This window comes from Cyrtonyx montezumae, unplaced genomic scaffold, assembly GCF_038088225.1.
Source record: "Cyrtonyx montezumae isolate F1298 unplaced genomic scaffold, pur_monq_1.0 scaffold_2, whole genome shotgun sequence".
Taxonomy (NCBI): domain Eukaryota; kingdom Metazoa; phylum Chordata; class Aves; order Galliformes; family Odontophoridae; genus Cyrtonyx; species Cyrtonyx montezumae.
Genome location: NW_027071936.1, coordinates 41,516,986 through 41,541,713, shown reverse-complemented (window position 1 = coordinate 41,541,713; position 24,728 = coordinate 41,516,986). Strand labels below are relative to the sequence as shown.

Below are 24,728 nucleotides of genomic sequence, written 5' to 3'. Positions count from 1 at the left end.
TATCTAACCCCAACCAGTCTGTGATTCTGTGATATAGGAGATAATTTGGCTATCAAAGTGGCATTTTTCATGTTAAAATGCCTTTCTCAGCTAACAGGGTGAATTCCCCAGACTCCTCTGTGTTCTCTCCATCCTGATTTTTTTTCCTCTGAATTTTTCTTTTTTTCCACCTATATTTTGTAACATAATACTTTGTCATCAGTCCACTGTTACATTGTCTGTGCTTGCAAAAAAGTATTTGGCAGTGTAGATGGTATACTGATTGTGATATGTCTTGGTGGATGGTATGCAAGAAACAAGGCTTCTGGCACCAGAAGTTGGTATCTACTTTGGCCAACATCCCATGTACGTCCCAACCTGCTCCCTGATGCTGATGAGCACTGTCTGTGGGCTGTGTAATGAAACAGAGAGGCTCTAATTATGTGATAGTCTGCTGGTACTGAACCGTAAATGGCATGCTGGCAGCGTAGCAGGGGAAGGCTAATTGCTAATGAGCCTGGCCCTGCAGTATCGCAGATGAGCAGAGCTGTAACTTTTTACTGACTACTTGAAGATGGGTCACGGGTTTACAATTACCTCTGGCTCTGAAAATATGGAAACTGACATACCACTTCTATTTCAAAGGATTTTACTCTGCTTCCTCTGAAATTGTAAAAATTGCTTGACAGTTGGGCTTGGTGTGTCCTTGGTGCTTATTTTTGGTCATTGCAGATGTAAGTACTTTCTACGCTTATTATTTCTATGCTATTTGACTACCAGTAAGTGAATGTGCAGCAGTTAAGCTCATATTTATTAATGACCATACATGGTCTGACCTACTTTTTTGTGCATTACCAGCAGTGAATATAACCCCTAGGAAGAGAGATGAGGAAACCACCAGAAAGCATAGTATAAATGATTCACAAAAGACTATATATATATCATCAAATACTGTTGAATAATGTTGCAAAGCCAAATCACTTTCAACTGAAAAAACAGAGAATGTTTTTTTCAGTAAATGCATCAGGGGAGCTGAAGGAGGGGAAAATAGCAAATGTTTCTTTGTTCAAATTAAAAATTAGTCAGTATTTTCTTGTTAGAAAATGATTGCTCCATGCACTTCAATAGCATGATTTTTAGAATTATAAACAAATTGTAGTTACTCTAAGAAGATTTTGTATTGCAGTCATTCTACAAAAATAATTCTTCACAAGAGCTTTAAAGAAAAGTTGTGTTTGTAAGAGCTGCTCATTTTTCTGCTGGTTAATTTCCCCCCATATCTGGGGGAAAGAGAGTTACAGCAAATCTTAATTCATCCCTGGTTCCATATTACTGCAGATACCTTTTCATTGTTTTTCCACAACTTTATACTTCCTCCAGGGAGCCTTTATCAAAGGTGATTTAAAAAGACACAGTGAAAAGTTGTAGGCTATTGGATATCTTGCATATCCCTCTGTGTCACTGTCAGAGGGGATGTTTGCTTAACAGTTCGGTCAGACTCCTTATAAACAGCCATCGTGATGTTTGTAGAAATAAATAGTGGTGAGGTGGAAGATGTTGGCTGCTCTCCAGAGTTGGCACTTTATCTTGCTCAGTGGGGGCAATTCAGGAGTGCATGGAATAGCACTAAACTTAGCAGTGGGTAAGAGAGATTACAGTGGTTAGATATGTCCAAAAAGCTGGTTCTCAGTCACCTGTGGGCACTTAATGCTTTAGCCTTCGTGGTCTGCAGCTGCTGTCAGGAGTACTTGGCTTCCAAGCTAGATATTGCAGAAGCTGAAAAGATGTTCCACTGAGCAGATGCGGTCTCTGAAAAGCATATTTAGTCTGGGAGGTTCACAGAAAATTTGAAAAGTTGTAGGCTTGCAGTGAGAAAGAAATTGCTAAATTTGAATTTGTCAGATGAGTTGGTCCCTTACTTGCAGGCATGCAGGGAGTTTTAGTTGGGGGCAGATGGATTGTCAGCATTCAAAGTCTCTCTGTACTTAATAATTGTAATTGATCACCATAAACTGTGCTGTTTTAGGGCTGAGGATGTGTGGAGGAAGTGAATGTGCTTGTCTGATGTTGATTCATTGTTCAAAAAATAAGTCTCAAGCAACTTAACTTTGGGTAAAATATATTACCTAATGGGTGTGACAAGTGCTGTGAGAGCAGTGCCCTAAGTCATTTCTCTGTTAGGAGGAAAAATAATACAAGATTGGTTGAATTAACTTTAGTTTGAAATTAGTGCTTATGCACTGTATGCCTGGCTAAGGCTTTTTTTTTCTTTTTTCTTTTCAGAGAGTAGTTATTCTGAGAAGACTAGCAAAATTTCCATTACAGACTGTAATGGTACAGTTATGAAGGTTTGCAGAATCCTCACGAAGTGGACGAAGAAAATAAACATTTGTGAACTGTCTTTCTGCCCTAATTTGAGAGCTTCAATATTATTAAATTAACACATTAGCTCTAAAGATGTCTTTTAGTTACTTCTCTTGTATGACTATTTACTTAAAATTTTGGTAATTCTCACATGTTCTCATCCTTCGGCATTTCTGTTCCTTAGAGTTATATATGCAGGTTCCCTCAGCTTCTTTCTAGCAGTCATCTGGATTGATATCTAACTTACGAAACTGTGCTGTTGATTAGCTAGGTCAGAAGGCTGAGGGCAAAACTAGAGTTCTCTTCCTAATTCACAACTCCTGTGGTGTCTTTCTTACTTCTGTAAGAGCTTGATGAACATGTTTATTTGCTGCTTTCACTCAGGTTAGGTAGGTGCTTATTTTAGTAGAACTATAGTAAAATATCTATTTTAACAGACCTGGAATAATTTAGCCCATCTAGTCCAAATCCCTTATCAAAGTAGGGTTAGATGTCAAATCAAGCCAGATTATTCAAGCTTGTATCCATTCTCCAAAAGTGGAGGCAGCACAGCCTCTCTGGCCAGCTTGCTTCACCAGTGAACTATTCTCATGATGGAAAAGCTTTTCCTTGCATCATATCTGATCCTTTCATTTTAATTTATGCTCAGTATTCCTTGTCCTTCACTAGCCACCATTACACTAGCCCAACTCCACGTTCTTGATGCCTCCCAGGAGTTGCTGGGGGGAGGGTGGGGTCCTCCCAGAGCCCAGGGCTGAACAAGTGCCAGTCATGCAGTCCCTGCTCAGAGGATGGGTGATTCAGTCCTACAAGCCTGGAGGCTCTTCCCTGGACTTACAGCTCGGTTGTTTTGGTGGGCCCAAAGCTTTTGCCCAATGTTCTGATTGTGGTCTATTTTGGCTCATTTTTATTTTTGTGCCTTGGAGATCTGAGGTATCACCGATAAAACCTGTTCTAGAGTCTGAAGTCTCAGCCTCAAAAACAAACATAAATATTGAACATTATAAGGAACATAATAAATAACAATAATAATAATGAACAACAGCTAAGAAAATAACTGTTCTTCAGAGGTGGCTTCTCTTGGTCTAAACTTGGGTAGCTTCAGATAAAAGGAGGTGCTATGGAACAGAGCCTGTGAGTAGAAGACAGGAAACCTTGTAAGTAATTGAATTTGATATTAGATATTTATGCATATTTGTGATGTATGTATGCAACTGTACTGTAAAAGTATGATAGTATGTGGTCTTAAGCTTGTATGATTTGATGATGATTCTTCCCTTTTCAGTTGAAAAACAAGTTTAAAATACTGAGCTATGTTTGAATAGCAAATGACATATTTTTTACTCTCTCATTTTTCAGTAACAATGACAAACATTGGAGAAAAAGGTAAGATTTTTGTTAGCTGTTTGTAAATGAAATTCATATGTCGGGGTAATATAGCAGTTTTCCAATAATCGAGATGCACATCTAATGAACTTGAAATGAGTTTTTCTTTTTGTAATGTTCCTCAACTTCCTTTGTTATCCTGTTACTGCTTTTGCCATTCAAAATAGAAATGAGAAAAATAAGAACTTCTTACTCTTCTTACTGTCTTTCTGAGGAGTCAACTAGAATAACTGTCATGTTCTGTTTTGAACAATCCAGAAAATGGGCAGTGTTTGTTCAGGGTACAACATAATATAATTGAGAGGTGAATTTTTTTCTTCAGCTTCATTTTAGTTATTGTTTTGAATGAGCAGAACCCTTAAGATATGTAACTCTTTTAGAAATTAATAAGACTGCCTGATTAGCCATCACTGCAGCTCCTACCCAAAGCCATTGAGATTGCTTTTCCAGGTGCTATTTTAAAGCTGCATTGCAACTTAAAACTAGAAAGTGTGGTGCCATAGAGCTTGAAAAGTGGGGAGAAGGTAAGGGTTCTAAGGCTCATGGTGTGCTGCTTACACTTGTGTACTTCCAGCAAGCTAAGTCATTTGAGATTCCCTCACTTAGTACAGGCTTTTGCTAATAAAGAAGTATTCAGTTGTGGTTTTTTTATTTATTTTATTTTTATATATATATAAATATATAATAATTATTATTTTTTTGCTTGAAGATCAGAAAAAGACATTGGAAAAACTTTAGATGTCCTTATTTTTATCTGCTCAGAACCTTGGGAAAAATTTCACCTGGCCTGTAGTGTTTTTAAAGTGAGAGCTAGGTAGGTGTGGATTGCTTTCTATTGTAGTGTTGTAACCTTCTGGGCAACAGTGGCTGTTTTTAAGTGGGTTACTTTCATGGAGGACTACACAGTTCCTTTTTTTTTTTTTTTTAAGGGAAGAGTGTAAAATGGGAGTATTTTTGTGCAGCAGTGGGTTTTTGAGACAAGGCTCTGTCACAGTGTGGGGAAACTGGTTGCTGGGTGACCAGGGAAAAGTGATGGATTAGGACCTTGGCCACACTGGAAAACTGAGGCGCTTGGGTCTTGTGTAGACATTAAAGGGAATAATATCTTTAGGCTATTTCTTTCTTCATGTGTATGAAAAAGGTAAAAAAAAAAAAAAAAAAATACTATTCACAGTTACCACTATTGCAGCGATAAAGTACAGATGAAGCTTAGTAAATGCTGGTGTACCAAACCAATGTAATGCCCTGCCTTGCACTCATTTTATACCATGAATATACTCTTTTAAATAGTACTGATTTTTGATTGAGAGAATCGGGATTTTTTTAGAATTGATAAAAAATGTTCTACTAAAAATATGGACTGTTTCTGACAGATGCTTGTACAATAGTGAAATAGTCATTTAGTGTGATCTGGGATATTATGGTTGTTCTGGGTTCCAGATCTGTTCCTTACTTACGCTGATGAGACTTTTTTTTCTTTTTATAAACAGGACATATGGCACTGTGCAGTGTTGCTCTTCAGATGTTGTTAGCTTTTGTTTCTTATTTTTGTAACTGTCTAGTGAGCAAGAATAAATATTTACCATGTTGCCACTTCTTTTGAATAAAAAACCATTGTTACCAGAAACATATATTCAAGAGTTTTTTGTAGTTTCTCCTCCAGATTAACAATAATGTTCATTGTTGCTTTTCCTGCAGTTATGTAGAGCATTACATATGTATTATGGAAAATTCTCTAATGCTCAATAGCCATGTTTATGTAGGCTAACCTTTTGGAGGCAGTATTTCAGATTGTGTAGTGAAAGTGCACAGGTTTCCCTTTACTATGTCTATTGATGATCTAAAACATTTACAACAGCTGCATAAAGAATCCATGTAACCCTGTGCTCTGTATAATCTGAGTTCATCTGTACAGCAGGGAAATATTTTGCACTGCTGCGGTCCTGACTGGTCTTTATTTGCCAATTCTGTACCAAAGGAAGAAGAACTGAAGGAAATGTTCCTCCTTGTATACTAGGGCAAGTAAATCAGAGAGAAAAAGTTTTGGATTTAGTATTCACTGTAGTGAATTGATGGCCTCACTGGTGCCTTCCTGTAGTAATGTGCAGAATGATTGGTACATACAGTGGGAGCTTTGGAACAGAAGCACGTATTGGTCCATGGCATGGCAGGCTGTTTGAGTGAATCTTAAATTCTGTGTTATCTTAAAACAGACCAGCATGGTAAATGTTGACTGGCTTCTGATTTTTTTTTTTAATTAAATTCCTGACTATATTGCTGTGAAGAATATAAAGTAGTGAGCACTTTAATTTAAAGAACCTGGAGGGCAGCACGTCTGTTTCTAAAAAAAACCTATATCTTAAAAATCTAGCAAAACATATTGACCAGGTTTGGTTATTATTCAGGTATTGTATGCATACTAAGTCTCCTCTCTGTAGTTCTTCAGATATTATAAGAGCTTCTTGTTTAGACAGCTATAATTACCACATGGTTCGTGAAACAGAATGCATACATGAATCAGTTAAGTAGGGTTTAACCAATGTATGAAGAGAAAGTGCTTGCTCAGTACTAGGCTGTTAACAGTTCCCTTCAAACTTCTGCAATATGTGTAGCCTGCATAGTGGCTTTCCCCACGCAGTCTGTATTTGTCTCACGTAAAGTTGCAATGCAGTATTTCTGTTGCAGAGCTTTTGCAGAGCCTCTGTATTTACATCTGTTAGAGCAAATACCTGTTGCATGTACTGTATCTGTCTGCAACTACTATAATATCACTGGTCTGTTGGTATTAATTCTGTTCCTTTTTGATTTTAGTTGTGTGCCTGGTCGCTTACCACATATTTTTCATGCTGTTCGTCTGGTCATATTGGAAAACAATCTTTACTCTACCAATGAATCCTTCAAAAGAAGTAAGATAAACTTAACTTTTATTTCTGAAATAGCTTAGTCAAGTGCCTGATTTTGTAGCATTTGGATAACTTAGTCTCTGATCTCATGTGGATACCATAGAAAGATATGGCTAGTAGTTACAGCTTCTTACTTGGAATAAGTCAGATTGCAAACAGCGTAATAACAAATAATAATAATAATGAAAAGACCTCTAAATGTTAAATATATTTGAATTATTTTTAATTAGATAATATTATATTAAAAAGAACTCCTTTCAATAAAAAAGAAAAAAAATTAAACTGTTATTTGAATTAACAGTTTAAATATCTACAGGACAGAATAGTTTTATGTGGATAAAAAGTCATTTCTGTGTGCTTAAGACACATTTTGAATTGCCTGTCAGCGTTTGTCAGTTGTCCCCTAAACGAAAACTACTTCCTCATCTGTTTGGTTATGAAGGAATTTGATTGTGGCATGAGCATCTAGTCAAGTAAGCTGATGATGGGAAGCCAGTGCTGACTAAACAGGAGGCAGCAAGTATAGAAAAGCTGCATGGAAGGAAGGTTTGTAGTTTCTCTAAATTAAAGTCCAGCTGGTATAGAAGTGTTCAGTGAGAAAGATGGAATTGTCTTGAAGACCATTAAGATCCAAACTATGTTCAACATCACATAGCCTCAAGGCAGTTGCTTTTAGTTCTGTGTATTTGATTTCATTAATAAATAAATTGATAAAACAATAATAATAATAATAAAGTCATAGTTTTTAATGAAGTTATTCCCCATGCAGCTTGGTACAACCTGAACAAGCATTTGGCCTCTTCCATCCTGTCTGTGTACAGACACCCCAGCTTCCTCAGGAGGTGCTACAGAACCTCTCAGCCAAGAGGAAGCATTCTATGGTTGTTTTGGAGTTTGAAATGCCCACAAAGCCAATACTTCTTTTGGGATGGAAGCATCGTCTTCTACAGCTACTGTGCCAACATCATATAAGCAGCTTGTGATTTCTGTGGTCTGTTTTGCAGAGGTTGTTCTCTGAATAGTTTTTAGTGAAGGAAAACAGATGGAGTTGTGAAGACAAGTAGGTGATTCAAAGCAATTGATGTCTTCCTTGAATTTTGCACTGCACTCTCTACTACGTTGTAGAGCAGAAACGAAGGAAATAACTGAAAAATTAATTTCATTTAGTAATTATGTCACAGAATAGGTGCATGTACGTGGTGACTTTGGTGGTAAATCAGAAGGCCATCCAAGTTGCTGGTCTGATGTCACTAAAAGACTTTCAAAACATCTTGACAAATCCTCAGTAATTACGTTGATATTTGAAAGCCAACACAGATTGCTACCCAAGCACTTCAAACAGCATACTAAAAGTAGTGAAGCTAGGTAATGGGGAGCAGTGTGTCAGGTTTTTGTGTTCTTTGAATTTCACGGTGTTGCTGACAAAGTGACATCTTGTGTTGTCCCATGTCATTTTGCTAATTTGCTAGGGCACTATTTTAAAATATAATTAGCATGCTTAGTGATGTTAAGTTACTGTTTGCCTTTCAGTTTATGGGATAAAGTCTGTACATGCAAGTGGATGCACTTCCAACTTAGTGGTCAACTAGAGCAAATATTCATTTGAGGGCTAAAAAGAGAATAACGCTTTTGAGTTTTGTTTTCGTGAATACAGCTGCTGGTGCAAACCACACAGCTTGCATGCTAGTTTTTAAGTTTATTTCAAATTTTACAAATGAAAGTGTTCAAGTATCAGCTTCGTGGCTTGTAATTGAAAATATTGTTAACCTGACTCTTCTGCAGCTCAGTGTGTTATCCCTCTCCCTCCCGTATTAGGGTAGTTGCCCTGAGAAACACTTCAAACACAAACAGTATTGTGCTACCCTAACTGCTTCAGGTCAGACTGTACCATTCTGTGCCTCCATGCACCAGCTGTGTGCAGGCATTGCGTGGCAGTGGGAGAGAAGATGGCTTCCAGGAAGGTTTTGCAGACTACTCTGAGAAACAACACAAAATGATAGAGCAATAGCTTTATGTTCTTCAAAATAGAAACAGTAAAAACAAAGGTCTTCTGAAGTGAGTTTCTGAAGTGAGAAATCTTTTGTCACCCAATTATAACCAACTTAGATGTTAGCAACAGGAGTGCATTCTTGCTATTTAAAAATGAAAAGTAATCTGAGAAGCTCAAGGTAAACCACTAACTTCTACTGTAAGACTGTGATATCATCAGGAAGGTAGAGTGATGCTTTCTCTGTGGAAGTGAAAATGGATTCCTGCCTCTTTTTTTTCTGCTCCCTTGGCTTTACATGCACTACTTTTGTTTAGGGGAAAAAAAAAATAAAGGTCGTGTTACTATAGTGACTAACTCTTCTGCCTTTCTGTAGACATAAATTCTAGACTCCTGTATCTTCCCATTTCAAGAAGCTGCAGCAACAATGCTGGCTGTGATGTGTTGAAAATCACCTAGAAGTACTGCAAATTCAAGCTACACCATACATCTCTTGAGTATATTTTTCCCCTCAGTGGAGCTGTTTGTCCTTGTGTCCTGTCACATGATGACAGTTTCATGCAGAAGGTGTTGAGATTGAGATTCTGCCATGCAGGATACCCAGCTCTTCCCTGTTCCCAGCCAGGCTGAGGTAAAACCACATCCTAATGCATCCATGTAAAGAACACCACGTTCTCCAGTGACAGAAAGTAAAAGGGAAAATGACAGAAACCTGAGAAGAAACTCAGCATTTTTTTTTTTTAGTATCATATTTTTATTTCAGTTAAAGGCGTCCCTAGCTTATATTCATTATCTAATATTTGGTATAATGGAAGTAGGTAAACTACCTTTCAAAGAATTGGTAATTAAATTTGATTGTGCTAGCTCTTGATCCTGCCCTTGACATGTGTCTCTTAATATTTCTGGAAGCATTCAGCATTACATCTATACCAAATGAGAAATAATTTTTTTTTGTCTTGCTTCAGTGATTAGTTAAAAAATGCCATAAATTAAATTGATGGTCTTAGGATCAATGAGTTATTTGCTGTAATACCTTGTACATGCTGCTAATCCATCTTTATAAAATGAATGTTTCTTTTTACGTCTCTACAGGTACTTACTTAACTTGAAATTTGCTGATGTGTCTTTGGTTTTAAAAATTATTTCAGTTTCATCTGTCATACTCAGACAAAGAATCCCTAGAAAGGGAGCCAAGAGGTGAATCCCAGCAAGAAGTCTTACGACGAGCAGCCAAGGATCTTCCCATCTATACACGGACAATGTCTGGAGGTAAATAGGTGTTCAGGAGACCACAAAAGGCAGGTGTCTTGATCTGCCTGGCTGCCTGAACTAATTAAAAAGGGTTTGGTTGGTAGGGAAGAACTTCTTTTCATAGTTCATAAACAACATGACCTAATAACTTTAATGTAGCTCTATACAGTTGTGTTCATTCAGTACAAAGAGTGTTAGAAAGTAAATTGCTGTGTATGATTTTTCATTTTACAGGGGACTGTGAGGGCCTTGCTAAATGTTTGGAAACTGAAGTTAATTAATAGCTTTTAATACTAGCAAACTGCAGGTGAATCTGTACTAGTTCAAACTACATTGATTTCTTTGTTCATAAGTTAAAAAATAATAACAACGAATTAATCATTAGCTGTGTGTGGTATGTAATTAGATCACAGAAAGAAACAGTTTCTGTTTTACTTGCTGGCTGTTCGGCTGCAAGAAAAATTATATTGTAAATTTGTGAATGTTTGAGCTTAATGATGCTGTAAGTTTGTGAATGTTTGTTAGCCGAGCAAATGTGGAAGATAATTTCATTGAAAAAATTAAAGTTGTTAGAATAATAGCTTAAAATAGCTTTTTTTGGTTGAAAAGATTTTATGGCTGGTTCTAGAAAGTGTGTTATGAGTTTGGCTGGTTGATTTGTAGCATGCACTTGAGGTTTTTAAAAAACAAACAAACCCTGATGGGCATAGTTAAGATTGCAAAAATGGTATTTTAGCTTTCCTCTGCTAGATTCAACACTGCAGTACCTTAAGGATGCTTCAGAGTTTGCAAATTCTTCTGATCTCACTGCAGCACTTTTCTGAGACCACAGCTCAGCAGAGCTCTCAGGAAACAAAATGTATATCTGTAGATTAAGATCTAATCTTGCAACTTTTTTCTTTAGCAATCAGATACTGTGACAGATGCCATCTTGTAAAGCCAGATCGTTGCCATCACTGTTCTGTGTGTGACAAGTAAGAAAATATTTTAAATGAGTAGCTTTCCTGAATAAATGCTTTTTTCTTGATGCAGAATTTCACATGCAATAGCTTTTGATTTTTATTCTCAGATTTTACAGGCTTAATATTTCAACAGAAAATTTTTTTATCTTAACTTTTTATTTTTCAGGTTTATTTTTGAGTTATTACTGAGGTAGCTTGTAATCTTGACGCCAAATTGGATTATGCGGACTTACACACCATTTAATTAATAGATGACAGTTATTAATAAGACCTTTCCTTAGGATGAAAAATCTGCTTTTTCTGTTAGAATCTGAATATGACCACTACCCATCTCAATCTAATCATGGTGTCACTTATATCTCACTTGAAGTAATAAACTTAACGTCCTAGTTTTTACTGGGTAACTTGAAGGCTGTTTCTGTTTAAAGCAGGAAACAACCAAGAAGCCCCCATTTCTATCGGAAGTAGTAGTATAAAGTTTTTGTTCATAAAATGTGGAAGGAAGCCCACCTCTGTATTTCCCACAATCTAATTACTTTCATTGTCAGCTTTCATCCTTCTGACTTTTCTCCTGTTAGCTTCAATGTCTGTGGGCTTCTCTGCTCTTGTGGTCAATTATTCAAATGTCTAAATTGAGAACAGTCTTCTACAAAGACTGATTTTTGTTGTCCTGTGGCTATTCCAAATACTCTTCAGCTGCTTATGTGTCAGACTTACCATTTTGCAGGGCATCTGAAAGAGTCCGTGACTGAAGGCAGAAAGAGGATCTTGGTTGTACTGTGTGTGGTGGTGATTGCAGTGTAAGAAAGGAACAGCCTCACATCTAAGCAGAAGAAAGTGTTTTCTCATGGAATGCCATTAGTTAATAATTTTTGCAAAATACCTTAATTTCATCCTTTAAATTTCAATGGCTTCAGTTGTCTGATTTATTTTTTGTACATGTTTTATAAATGGAGAGTGATTAAGTGCAAAAATATTTTGGATGTTTCATACATTATAAGTTCTTAAAATACATATGTGTATGTATAAATATAAATGTAAATACTTGGATATATCTTTATTTGCATCATTAAGTATGTAATAATTGAATAAGCCTGGTTCCTAAATCTTTGTCAGAGAAATGTATTCAGATAGGGGAACAAATCTTAAAGCTGATTTTGTAGGACAGCATGCTCTTCCATCACTAAGCTCTTGAAAAAACAAGTAAACTGTATTATGTGAAATTTTTATAGTCTTTGCTTAACAGACTAGGTAACTAATAATACGTATGTGGAATCTTGATCTCTATTTAAATTAATTCTGATGAGTAACTGTGTTTCTGACTTTTCTCTTTTTTTTTTTTTTTATATTTCAAAATCTGTTGTTTTGGTGGTGAATTTCTTTTTAATTTAAGATGCATTTTGAAAATGGACCATCATTGTCCTTGGTGAGTGTACTACATGTTTTTCTTTTTACTTTTTGATCCGTTAAAATAAACGTTTTAGGTATCGTTGGTGGTGCTTCACCATTCCTAAAACTGGATACTGACATGAAATTACTAGTCTTGCAAAACAGTTCGAATTATTTTGTATCTCCTTTTGCCTATTTATGAGTTGTGAAAAAGAAGTTTATTTCTGAAGTTAGGGTGAGGAAGACTTCTGGTAAGAAAGAAAAATTCCTTTTAGAATTTCATCTTTTTTTCCATGTATTGTTGTGGACTTCACTAAATGATGAAATATTACCCTAGGTTGAAAACCAAGGGGAAGTGCTGTGCTCTCCTTCCCTTACCAAAGTAACGTTTGCTCTGTGAAGTAGAGCTCCTAGGACAGCTTACATGAGCTTCCTGGAAACATCTTGCTAGCTCTTCAGTTTTAAGGGTTCTTTGTTTTCTTGCTATCTTTTCCCTTCTTTTTCCCTTCCACTCTTCCCCCTTTTGCAGCATACTGGCCTTGAAACCAGTGGATGGGGATATGGAATTAATTTCCTTCACTTCGATGGGCATCTCACAGAAATTTATTAGAGTCCAATATTAGAAAGCCTCAAGTTGAGAAGACTTTTATTTAAAAAACCCATCTTTAGACATTCTTTGGAAGGCCTCTTTGACCAACAAAAGTAAGGGTACAAATCAGTATAGTGGATAGATAAACTTTTTTAAAAGTTTTTTTGGTGAGGAGAAGTGGAAAAGAACCCATGTGATGCTTAGGGGAGCAGGGAAACAGTAATGGGAATTAGTGCTTGACTATTCTAGTAGGAGTAGGATTTCTGGAGAGGACAGGTAAAAACAACCTTGGGAAAGTAAGGGGAAGCATTTGGAAGGAGAGATAGTGAGATGACAGTCATGTTCTTGCCCCAGATCAGCCATTTCTCAATTCTTGGGAGGCTTCATTTTGTCCTACACTCCTGTGCTAAAGAAGATGTTGTAATAAGTGGGAAGGATGATAATTTGCCTTCTAGCTACTCTAAAATATTTAAGAGATGCAGAAATTAATGATTTCTGTAAGCTACTACTACCCATGTTACAGATGGAGCTGTAGATAGAAATGGTGATGTCTTGAAGCATCACCAGAAGATATAATTTGATATATAACAATTCTAATGCTAACAAGGTGTGTTATAATCAATTTAGAAATCATGAGAAACGTACCTCCTTTTGTCCTTTGAGTTTGAGAATCATAGAATCACTCAGGTTGGAAAAGACCTTAACGATCATCAAGTCCTACCACAACCCAACCATTCTACCCTAACTCTGACAACCCACTGCTAAATCATGTTCCTGAGCACCTCATCCAAACGGTTTTTAAACACATCCAGGGATGGCGACTCAACCGCCTCCATGGGGAGCCTATTCCAGTGCTTAACAACCCTTTCTGTAAAGAAGTGTTTCCTGATATCCAACCTAAAATTACCCTGGCACAACTTAAGGCCATTTCCCTTTGTTCTATCACCAGTGAGAAGGGACCAACCCCGCTCTTGCTGTAAGCAACTTTCAGATACTGGAAGAGAGCAATATCGTCTCCCCTCAACCTCCTTTTCCCCAGACTAAATAGCCCCAGAGAAGAGTTTTCTAATCCTTAATTTTGTGATTCTTTTTGTTAACTGAGTTGCCTTGTAACTTATTTGTTTACCTGGCGTTTCTAGTAAAATAACTCTTGAGTTAGAAATGATCTGTTTTCTACTTTACTTCAAAAAAGAAGCATTTTCAATGTTATCTATAATCCAAATTGAACCTAGAATGTTCTTTTGAATAAATATTTAACTGTAATAGAACATGCTTATTTAGTATCTTGTCTGTGTGCTATCAATTTTACCCATCCTCAAAATGTTAGTCTTCATATTTAACTACTATTCATGGTTTTTATTATTTGATACTGCATATGCAACTAGAACAGTTTCAAAAGCTTGATGTTTACTTTCTTGTTAATCTTTTAAAGCAATATTTTCTTCCTGTAATAACTCCTCAGTCTGAGGCTTTGTCAAAACTTAGAAGCAGGATGATTAATGAAAGTTTATTTTAATGTAAAAAAGAATGATAAGAGAAATATTTGATTCAAGAAATGCTGTCTTCGCTGAGTCACATTCTATCACAACTATCACGTGATAGTTCTTTTCTCATGCTAAAAAGTGTCATAAATACTACCATAAAAAAATGCCACGAGAGTAAACTGTTATCACAAAAACCTTGAATCTGAATAGCTTGCAGTTCATCACAGAATTGCTAACTTTGGCATATAATGAAAAAAGCCAATTCACTAGCGAGAACTGTGAATTTGTTTTCCAATAAGAATCATGATGTGCTTAGAAATGTCTTTTTTTTTTTAATTAGAACAATATATTGTGATTCCTACTAATTTGTCATTGATACAGATTTTTAGCTGTCTTTTTTCTGTTTAAATGGTGATACCAAATTTAATGTTTACCCAAGATGGCATGTTTTGTTAAAACAAATGAACAATAAAACCCCACCTCTGCTGACCCAATGGATTGGTACCAGTGGTGTACAGAGAAAGGTCATTTGATGTTTTAAGATTTTGCTTTGTTCTAATTACTGCTTATCTTGCTGTTAGCTTCACTATCTCCCTAAATAAAAGAATAGTTGCAGTAACCTCTCGAGGCAGCTGAAGCTGAGCCTGTCAAAGCTTTTTTTTTTTCATTATTTTTTTTCCAGAATTATTTTTCAACATTGATACTTTTGTGGCTGTAGTTTTCTCTTAATTACCTAACATCCCTGATAAATGAATAAAATTTCACATTCCTTCCTTAACTAACTCTAAGAAGAATTATGTCAAATTTAGCAGTGCAGTGGTTTTGTTAGCTTCTTCATGCAGCCAAATAACAGAAAAAGGGAGCTGTTTACCAATAAATTCTCCATGGGCACCCATTCAGTATTTTTCATTAGATGGATGTTATATCACTGTGTTTGCTAGAGCTGTAAAATTCATAATACTTAGCAGATTCCCATTAAGGGCAATATATTACAATACTAAATGGGCCCTCAACATGTCTCTTTGATAGCGTATATGAGTAGCTCATCATCATCTATAAATCCTTTAAAAATGGGAAGCAGGTAAACAAGCCTGTAGAAAAACATAGTGAGATTTACATTAATATTTGGATGTGTAAATGTTCTTAGTCTCTCCTATTTGCTATCGTGTTGTCTCTGGCATGGAACAATTTCTCTTTATTCCTTTATTATTTTATGTCAGTGTAATGGTAAAACTTGGATACCTAAACCTTCCTATAAACTAGAAAAATTAACTGTAATTCATATTTACATTAGATGTGCTAGGAACAGATTTCATAGAGTAAGATGAAATTGCATTTCAGTACCTGTTGAAAGCTGTACTACATTGTAGAGTTCCTTTAAGTATTTATTATTATTATTGTTGTTGTTGTTCTTTGATTAGAAATACTATAGTAATCCAGAAGTTAAAGCTAAAACATGTTTCAGTAGCTTGAGGCACTACAGATAGGAAGCAAATCTGAGTCTACAGAGTAATATTACATTCTATGAAGTAAATAAGTTTAATCTTAAATTGGAGGAAAGCAAAGCAAATAACTACCTTTACATTCCGTTTTCATTTTTACTTTTTTTTTATCAGGGTGAACAACTGTGTTGGATTCTCCAATTACAAATTCTTTCTTCTCTTCTTGGCTTACTCTCTACTGTATTGTCTTTTCATTGCTGCAACAGATTTACAATATTTTATCAAGTTCTGGACAGTAAGTAACTATACTGTAAGAGAATGTAGCTAGAATTAGACTTGAGTTTTATATTGTAACCTTCTTTTAATATGAAGTACAATCTCTTGTGTATCCTATTTTATGAAATTTCTCTTATTCCTGGCTTATTTTAAAGTTGTATACAACAGCAACCATTTAGAAAGTATTTTGCAAGAGAACTGAAATTTTGGATAAGTTGTATTAACAGATTCTAATGTCATGCTATGGAAAAGCTTTGGGAAGGAATTTTCTTTTAGATGAATTATGACTATCTAGGTTCACAACTAAGGATATTACCTCCTTAGGTTTGCAGTTTTGATGCTATAATATAAACAACTAATTAAACAAGATCACTTTTGGAAGATAATTTTTCCCTAAAATACACTTGGAAGTTCAGATCCAAATGTCATGTTCTTGTGTCAGTGTTTATACTAGCTCAAGAAGGGGCAGTTTCTTTAGCTTACATGCTGTCAAAAACCAAATTGCCTATCTGTCTGTGCGTAAAAGGTGCATCATTTATTTACTCAGGCTCTTGTTGCATGATATGTTTCCGTCTGCACTGAATTGGATCTGGGTGAATAGAAGATTATTAATAATCAAGTTAAACAGCTATTTCCTCATTTCTAAAAGCATAATTTTTTTATTTATTTTTAGAATGGCCTTCCTGATACTCAAGCCAAGTTCCACATCATGTTTTTATTCTTTGCTGCTGCTATGTTTTCTGTCAGTCTGTCTTCTCTCTTTGGGTACCACTGTTGGCTTGTCAGCAAGAATAAGTCAACTTTAGGTAAGCTTAATGCTTCTATGTTTGGCAGCGAAAAATAATGAACAGATGGCTATTATATCAGAACAGGTTTTAAGGCACTGCTTCTACATTTAGTTGTAAGTAAACTCAGATATGTGAATGACAGTTTAACAGTTACGTGTTCCGTCCACCACACAGTTGTGGATGTGTGGGAAGGGCTGCTTTATGGATTAATTTTAAAAGCTTCAGAGATGATGCCTGTGTCTCTGCTGTGGGACTATTTAGAACTGTGTCAAATGTCGTAATTAAACCAATATTTCCCACCACCCTGATGTGTGGTTGTCAAGTTACACCTGTCCTTTACTGTGTCGTGGATTGCAATAATAATACCAATTCACTGAAGTTTTTAGACGGCTAAATGTTTTCCTGTTGATACAAGCTGAACAAGGATACCTCTTTTGTATTTTCTTTCTCCAGTTTTCTTGAGATTTACTTGTAGAAGATTAGAGGAAAATTTTGAAGATATATGATTTGGAGGAAAGCTTGTTTACTTCAAGGCTTGTGTAGGGTTTGTGGGTTTCCTCTGCATTCTGTATGACTTAATGCCCCTTACTCTTGTCTAGGGATGTGCTGTGGGAGCTCAATTTCCCCCGTGGATCCAGAGTGGTCTGAGTGAACTGTGCTGTCAGCACTGCAGGACATGCTTTATATAGCCTGCTATATATATAGCCAATTAGGGGAATTAAATGGCTATCAGTCAACATGTGGAAGGTGAAGGAATTTTCTGCCTCAGGCACCCTGCAACACTTGAGGCTATATTTAGCTCTCTTCCCCTGAAATTTAGAGTGGGCTTGCATGGGCAGTGATCTGGGAATATAAGTAAAATGCTTTCTTTATGTAGCTGTGAAAACATACAAAACTTTTCTACCCCAGAGTGTAAAAAAAGCTGGTAACATAGGGTAAGCTTGATTTCTTTTCCATTGCTCTTAGACCCTTTGTTCAGCCTAGTTCTTTTCCCTAAATGCTGTGGTGTATCCACATGTCAAAACCTTCATGTAACACATCACACCATTAGAAGCAGGTTCCTCACTCTTTTTCATCTTGGATCAGGGAGGAGGCTGGCAGGACACTTTCACCCATTCCTGCATACACAGCAGTGTGTAACAGTGACTGTAGATTCCATGAGCCAGCTGGGTCATTTGAGCAGCACAGCCATTCCTCTTGGCTGGACGTGTAATTGCATGAAAATTGGTGTGAAACTTGAATGTGCTATCTTGTGAAGAAATCTAATGAATTTTTGCTTTATCTTTAAGAGGTATTCAGAGCACCCATATTTCATCACAGAACAGACAAGAATGGTTTTAGCTTGGGCTTCAGCAAAAACTTAAGGCAGGTGTTTGGTGATGAGAAGAAATACTGGCTGCTGCCTGTGTTTTCAAGGTAAGCTCATTTGTTGAAACTGTTCAATGTTCACGACCCACAGAGTGTGGGCTTTGGTTTTTATTTATTTAATTTTCTGAATTAGATATGGTAATATTTGTTTTAGGGGAAAAATATTCTTCAAGGAATTTTTTTTAAGCACAAGTCTAATTTTGATTTTTTATTTTTAATTTTTTCCCCCAGCCTAGGGGATGGTTGCTCCTTCCCAACTTGCCTTGTTAATCAAGATCCTGAGCAAGCCTCCACACCTGGTGGTCTTAATTCAACGTGCAAAAAGTAATCTGCTTTTTGTTAAAAGTTTCAAGTACTTGGTATTCTGTTTCAAGCCAGTGCATGTATAAATTGAATCATGTTTTATGCGTAGACTTTCCTATTAAGAAGTACAAGTCAAATTTAAATCAGCCAAGTTGTAGTTCAGCTAAGCCTTGTGAGACTTGTATTTAAATTTATGTAAATAAGAGGTTTTTTCCGTCTATACATACGTCCACCCTGTAACTGTCTCATTTCAGTGACATCTCACAATGTGTGTTTTCCATGCCTGCCTCATTAGTGTCAGTATGTTCTGTTCTATGTGTGGGCAGTTAGTTGGTCTGCCTGATGGTATTGCCACGCAAGGCTTTTGGGGACGGCCAGCTTCTTTGTATCTGTTGCAAGTTAGTTTGTGTACTGGAACCCAGATCTCAACATTTTTGTGTGACAGGTAGCCCTAAAGTAGGGGGTGGGAAGGAAACCATGTTTGCAATTCATGTGTTCTGTTACTGCTGATAATCAGAAACATTATCTTTCATAGCCACAACATCCTTAAAGTATGAAAAGTATGCGGATGTTCTTGAAACCAAATGAAAATTTCACAATAGCTTAGTAAATCACATTGTACCTTTTTAGAAATGTTTACATGATGAAGAGTGATAAGGATGGTAGATATGAAAACATTGACTAAAAGGGGCTAACAATCATATTGACAGTCATTTATTCATAAAACAATATGTTGCATTTCAGCTAGCTGTGCATTGACAGACAAGAAATGACATCCAGCTGGAGAATGTTTTAAATCTTTCCCTAGTGACCGTGTCAGTGAGAAGGGAACCATAGCTTAAATTAGGAGAGAGATTCTGGAGGTGTTCTCTCTACTGTTATTGTGGCAGGTTTGCAGTAGTGGGAGAGAATATGGAGAGAGTGCATTTGGGACTAATGGGTACAAATATATATGGTCTGTCAAAGAAAAAATTTTAAAGTTTCCCTGTTCTGAGATTACACTTGTACCTGTGACAATATATGTATTGATAGAAGGCGAGTGATTCATCAGAAAATAAGCACAGTAAGGGAAGTAAAATACCACGTGTAACAGACTGTTTGAAATGTCTGTTAAGGAAATGGAGTTTTACAGCCGTGTTCTTTTTAATGACATTACAGTGAGAACCACCTGTTCCCTGCGAAGCCGCTACGCGACTCCCAGAGCCACCTCCTTACTGATACGCATTCCTGGTCAGACATCGGTGCGAAGGTCGAAAAGGGCAAAGTTGGTAAGGAACTGTCATGTGCTGCAGTGATTCACTCCATAATAAACTTTTGTCAGATACAGTGTAAATATGACCATGGTCACTCGGTTTGGACTAACTACATTTCTTATAAGTATACCACTAAGCTTATTTGGGTATTTCAAGCTGCTGTGCCTTTTCATGGCCCATTAAACCTTTCATGCCTGTTAAACATGACAGGGAGGTACTGACAGCACCTAGTGGGTACCAGTCAACACCATCAGGCTGGGAATTCTTTTGGGGACAAACTTGTTATATGTGAATATGATGATGCCTTGTTGCAAAAGCCATGTAAAGAAAAAGTTCTTTGTTTTCTTAAAGGTATGAGCAATCCTGCATTAACCATGGAGAATGAAACCTAGCTTCCCTAAGAAGAAACAACTGAATATTTTAGGAAAGGTACGTTGACATTCTGTCCGTTTAATTTTCTGTTCCGTGATTCCTGATCACGTGAAGAATGCACAGAAGTTCCTAAAGTAATTCCTGTGTGTTTACTTTTCCTCTCAGTTTGTTTTACCATGAGGCACATGAATTAATGGTTTTAAACTAAACCTGGGTCATACTCACAAAATACTGTTTCACCTTTACACTCACTGCTTTTAGGTGATATTCCAAAATGTTTTGATTCCCTTTCTCTAGGTAGCTAATGACATTTTGATTATTTGAGCTGCTCAGGAAACCTTTCTAAAGCTAGGTTTAAAACTGAAGTTACTTCTTAACACTTAACAGATTATAGCTTGCTCTGCTAAGCAGGCAAAGTTCTATTAGACGATGAAGGAAAAATAGACCTGTTCTAATATGTAAGACTATTAGCAGGTTGTTCTATGCTAAGTACAGAGCTGCATCCTAATTCATAATTTAAAGGTAATGCCAACGATCAATGATCAATGGTTGTCAAAAAATTCTTTCTTGCATTAGTATCTTCTAACATAAGAAACTGGTTTGAGAAGCAGCTAGCAGATGACACAAAGCTGTGTGGCACAGTTGACAAGCTAGAGGGAAGTGATGCCATCCAGAGAGATGTGGAAAGGCTTGAGAGGTGGGCCCATGCCAATCTCTTGAATTTCAACAAGGCCAAGCGCAAGGTCTTGCACTTGGGTCAGGGCAATCCCAAGCACAAATACAGCCTGGGCTGATTGAGAGCAGCCCTGAGAAGGATTTGGGAGTGCTGGTTGATGAAAGACTCAATGTGAGCTGGAAATGTGCGTTTGTAGCCTGGAAGGCCAACTGTATCCCAGGTTGCATCAAGAGAAGCATGACCAGCAGGTTGGGGGAGGTGATTTTGCCCTTCTGCTCTTGTGAGACCCCATCTAGAGTACTGTGTCCAGTCCTGGGGCCCCCAGCATAAGAAGGATGTTGAGCTGTTGGAGCAGATCCAGAGAGCTATGAAGATTATCAGAGGACTGGAGCACCTCCCCTACAAGGACAGGCTGAGAGCTGGAGCTCTTCAGCCTGGAGAAGGCTCCAAGGAGACCTTATCGTGGCCTTCCAGCTCCTGAAAGGGACCTACAGGAAAAGTAGGGAGGGACTTTTCATAAGGACATGTAGTGACAGGACAAGGAGAAATGGCTTCAAACTGTAAGAGGGTAGATTTAGGCAAGATATTAAGAAGAAATTCCTTACTATGAAGATGCTGAGACACCGGAACAGGTTGCCCAGCGAGGTTGTAGATACCTCCTCCCTGGAAGCATTCAAGGCCAGGCTGGGTGGGGCTTTGAGCAATCTGCTGTAGTGGGAGGTGTCCTTGCCTGCAGCAGGGGGGTTGCAACAAGATGATCTTAAAAGGTCCCTTCCAGCCCAAACCATTCTTGCTTGGAGATGATATCCCAAATAAACTGGCAAGATTTATTGCAATAACTTAATTTTTTTAAAACGTTCTTCAATTCTAATGATGTGTTTTGTGTTTTACATTCTGTTCCAGTTCAAGAAAAAGCTGTTGGTGGAAGGAAGATGAATTCTTCCAAAATCAGCTCTATTGGCCAGCTGCTCCTGTCTGCTCCTGTGTGGATGTGCTCAGAAAACAAACTGACAGATGATTAGCTGTCTCCATGTCACCGCTTGAAACATGAAACAAAACATGCTATTTTGAATCACGTAAAGAATGTTTCAACTTAAAATTACTAGTTTTGAATGGTGAAGGGTGATTCTGAGTACTATGGGGGGTGAAATAGTCTTGAGTTTACTATTGTAAAAATTCTGTGGCTGGTACTGCTTCAATATTCAGCACAAAAAAAAAAAAAAGTTACCTCCTTTGGTACCTGCCTAGATTCTTGCCCTGGTTTTGAAAGTTCAGCTGTTAATTCAAACCACTGTAAGTATTTGACTTACTAAAAAAATCAAATGTTTGTCCTGCTAGCTTGATAAAGTTGGAGAATAATCAGTGCTGATTATGGAATTCAGTTGCTTGGTGGACCGCATTTTCTTTTGCGTGCTTGATATGCAGTTTTTTGAAGATAAAGAAACCCAAGTGAAGTGTCAGACTGTCCCTGGAACTGTTTTGGAAAACATTATTGCAAAGACTCCCTTTTGCATAACTTGAGAAGTTGTAGAGGGGGAAAAATCTCCTTTGATAATTGAATACTAGTGAGTCTCTGGTGAGTGAGTGATTAAAAGGCCCACATTCAGAAGGGTAACGTAAGTGAAGCTGGTACACTAGGGATTTTTATGAAAGCTGCACAGGACAATCCTATGAAATGGGGATTTTATTCTCCCATTTAGAGCCTTCATCTCTTCAAGAAAAGGAAGGCTGGCACCTCACTTGAACCAAAAGTCATTTTGTTTTGTTATCGATGTTTTTATTTTTTGAAAACAAATCTGTGTTCCTGATGGCCGCTGTCTTTCAAAATCTTACTTCTTAACTGGTAGTTGTCTCAGATATTTTTTTACCTGTTCTTTAAGACACTGCATTTTTGACTGCATAACTTAATATCATCTACAATCGAGGATACATTGTTTTAACTTATGATACTTGCAGTTATGGGACAATGGACAGTTGACCAGTACCAAAGGCTAGACTGCTGCACATCGGAAGCTCCCTCCAATGAGCTGGAGGTAGACAGCAGTTTTCTTAGTATCTGAGTTAACCAGACAGATAATGAAAGATACAATGCTTTATCGACTGCAAAGTCAAGGAAGTTTTTGCAACACAAATCTAATTGTCCTGTGCCTTTTGTATACACATTTATGGTATCAGTGTTTACATTTAAATGCTAAGTATTTGTTGTTCTGAAAATAACAAGAAGGAACTTAGTTATGCTTTTCAGATAGGATCACAGTGTAAAGATTCAAGCTGTTTGTTCGAAGAAGAGCAAGCCCATTTAGAATACTGGTAGCAAGACTAAGTGATAGATCTCTGACAGGAAAAATCATTAACTCTTCTACAGGCAGGTAACTCTTTTGTTTTTCCTGGGATTACAACTTAAGTGATTAGTGTTGGAGCACAAATGTGGCTATTTTGTTTTGTTTCTTGTGAGGAAAAACGTAATGTGTAGTTGTTTTTTTTTCTCTCAAAACATTAGCAATCAGAAACCACGTGATTCTTGCCAGAAGTGCCAGAGTAGAGATCCATTGCTTTTTTAAAGCTAGCATGAAGGTAGCACATGGTTTACATGATGACTGCAGACAGCCTAGTAACCAAAAGTTTTCCACAGCTATTTATTCAGTGTTGTCTTATCAGCTTAGTTTGTATTAGTTTTTGTTTAAGGTATAAAGGGGAGAGGGAAAAAAATATATTTTTGACACTTTCAAGTTCTCTGGCTGCATAGCCTCAGTTTTATTTTATTTTTTTAATGCAGCTAGGGTGATTTGTTGTGGAGCATGCATTTGAAAAAGTAAAAAGTAAAAATTCAGCTTTAATGTAACCTGCTCCATATTTTTACATAAAGACAAATACAGCTTTCTTCCCAGCAAAATTCATAATGGGAATTGCTGTAATGCAGGTGGCAGACTGGCCCTGTGGCACGAAGGCAGTCAGCTTCCCTGGCTGTGTCCAGGGCTTGCAGTGTCTCAGTAAGGCTCTGAACTGATGTAGAGAAAGGACAGAGATCAGGAGCTGCCCAAGTGTCACAGTAGTCACATTTAGAAAGCACAATAGCCCTAAATAGTGTTCAGTTTTGATGTCGCTGTTGGCTGTCCCCCTAGGAGTAAAGTGAGGGAGAACATGAAGCTAAGGAACAAACTGATGAAGGGAGAGAAAGGAAAGATGAGAGATGAAGGTCATTCAGTTAAGGTCAGCAGATCTGAGCCAGAGGGCCACGGTTATGCCTGATCACAGGCGGGTGTGCACTGTGTGTGCCCGTGAACGCCAATGGCAGCTGGGGTGAGAGCAAACTCAATGTGTTCCAAGGTGTAGTTTCTGATTCTACTATATTTTTGTCTTTTAAGTGCCCCAACAACCTACATAGTATAGAGAGAAATGGAAATGGTCATCCTGACATATTGTCATTGAGCACTAATGCTATTCCAGTGCATGTGGGAGAATCTGTGAACAGGTAATACAAGTAAGAACACAATGTTGTTTGTCCGTTCCCAGTGATTCTCCTGTTCTTTACACTGTTATTGCTAGGCACTTTACTATAGTCTTGTAGGTGACTTCTGTATTTTTTTTTAAAGACTGCTTTATACCTACTGTACAGTTAATCAACTTTTTTGCTAAAAGAAAAAAAAGCCCTGATATATGTCTAGAAATAACAACTCTACATTTCGGGCTTCTTTGGAAGTTGGATGAGTTTGACACTCATCTAATGAGCCCGAGTCCCTCAAGACAGCAGAGTTTATTTTGTATACACATAAGCAGTCATATGAATCACTAGTCACCCCCACATGCTTAACAAGCTCCCATAATTTGTGTTAGAACAAATCCACTACATCTCTACACCAGAAGTGGCCCACAGATATCTTTATCAGGTGAAGTACTGGTGGTACAATGGTCAAAGTCTTCTCAGAGAGCTATTTTTACTATAGCTGACCATCTAG

General features: G+C 37.2%; 1 protein-coding gene across 2 annotated transcripts in view; it reads left to right on the top strand.

Moving 5' to 3' along the window:
- The window catches only part of ZDHHC2 (zinc finger DHHC-type palmitoyltransferase 2), a 29,166-nt gene extending 6,911 nt beyond the window's left edge, over positions 1 to 22,255 (top strand). Inside the window, exons 2-13 of one of the 2 annotated variants that reach the window (XM_065736994.1) lie at positions 3,703 to 3,729; positions 6,541 to 6,635; positions 9,768 to 9,888; positions 10,775 to 10,844; positions 12,226 to 12,258; positions 15,911 to 16,031; positions 16,686 to 16,818; positions 18,090 to 18,216; positions 18,400 to 18,492; positions 19,630 to 19,739; positions 20,076 to 20,153; positions 21,676 to 22,255. In XM_065736994.1, the coding sequence (XP_065593066.1) occupies positions 3,703 to 3,729; positions 6,541 to 6,635; positions 9,768 to 9,888; positions 10,775 to 10,844; positions 12,226 to 12,258; positions 15,911 to 16,031; positions 16,686 to 16,818; positions 18,090 to 18,216; positions 18,400 to 18,492; positions 19,630 to 19,739; positions 20,076 to 20,116 (971 nt within the window). In that variant the 3' untranslated portion in view covers positions 20,117 to 20,153; positions 21,676 to 22,255. Of the gene's footprint in view, positions 1 to 3,702; positions 3,730 to 6,540; positions 6,636 to 9,767; positions 9,889 to 10,774; positions 10,845 to 12,225; positions 12,259 to 15,910; positions 16,032 to 16,685; positions 16,819 to 18,089; positions 18,217 to 18,399; positions 18,493 to 19,629; positions 19,740 to 20,075; positions 20,157 to 21,675 lie in introns of those variants that run through there. The other variant, XM_065736995.1, reaches the window with a different exon arrangement.
- The last annotated feature ends 2,473 nt before the right edge of the window (positions 22,256 to 24,728 follow it).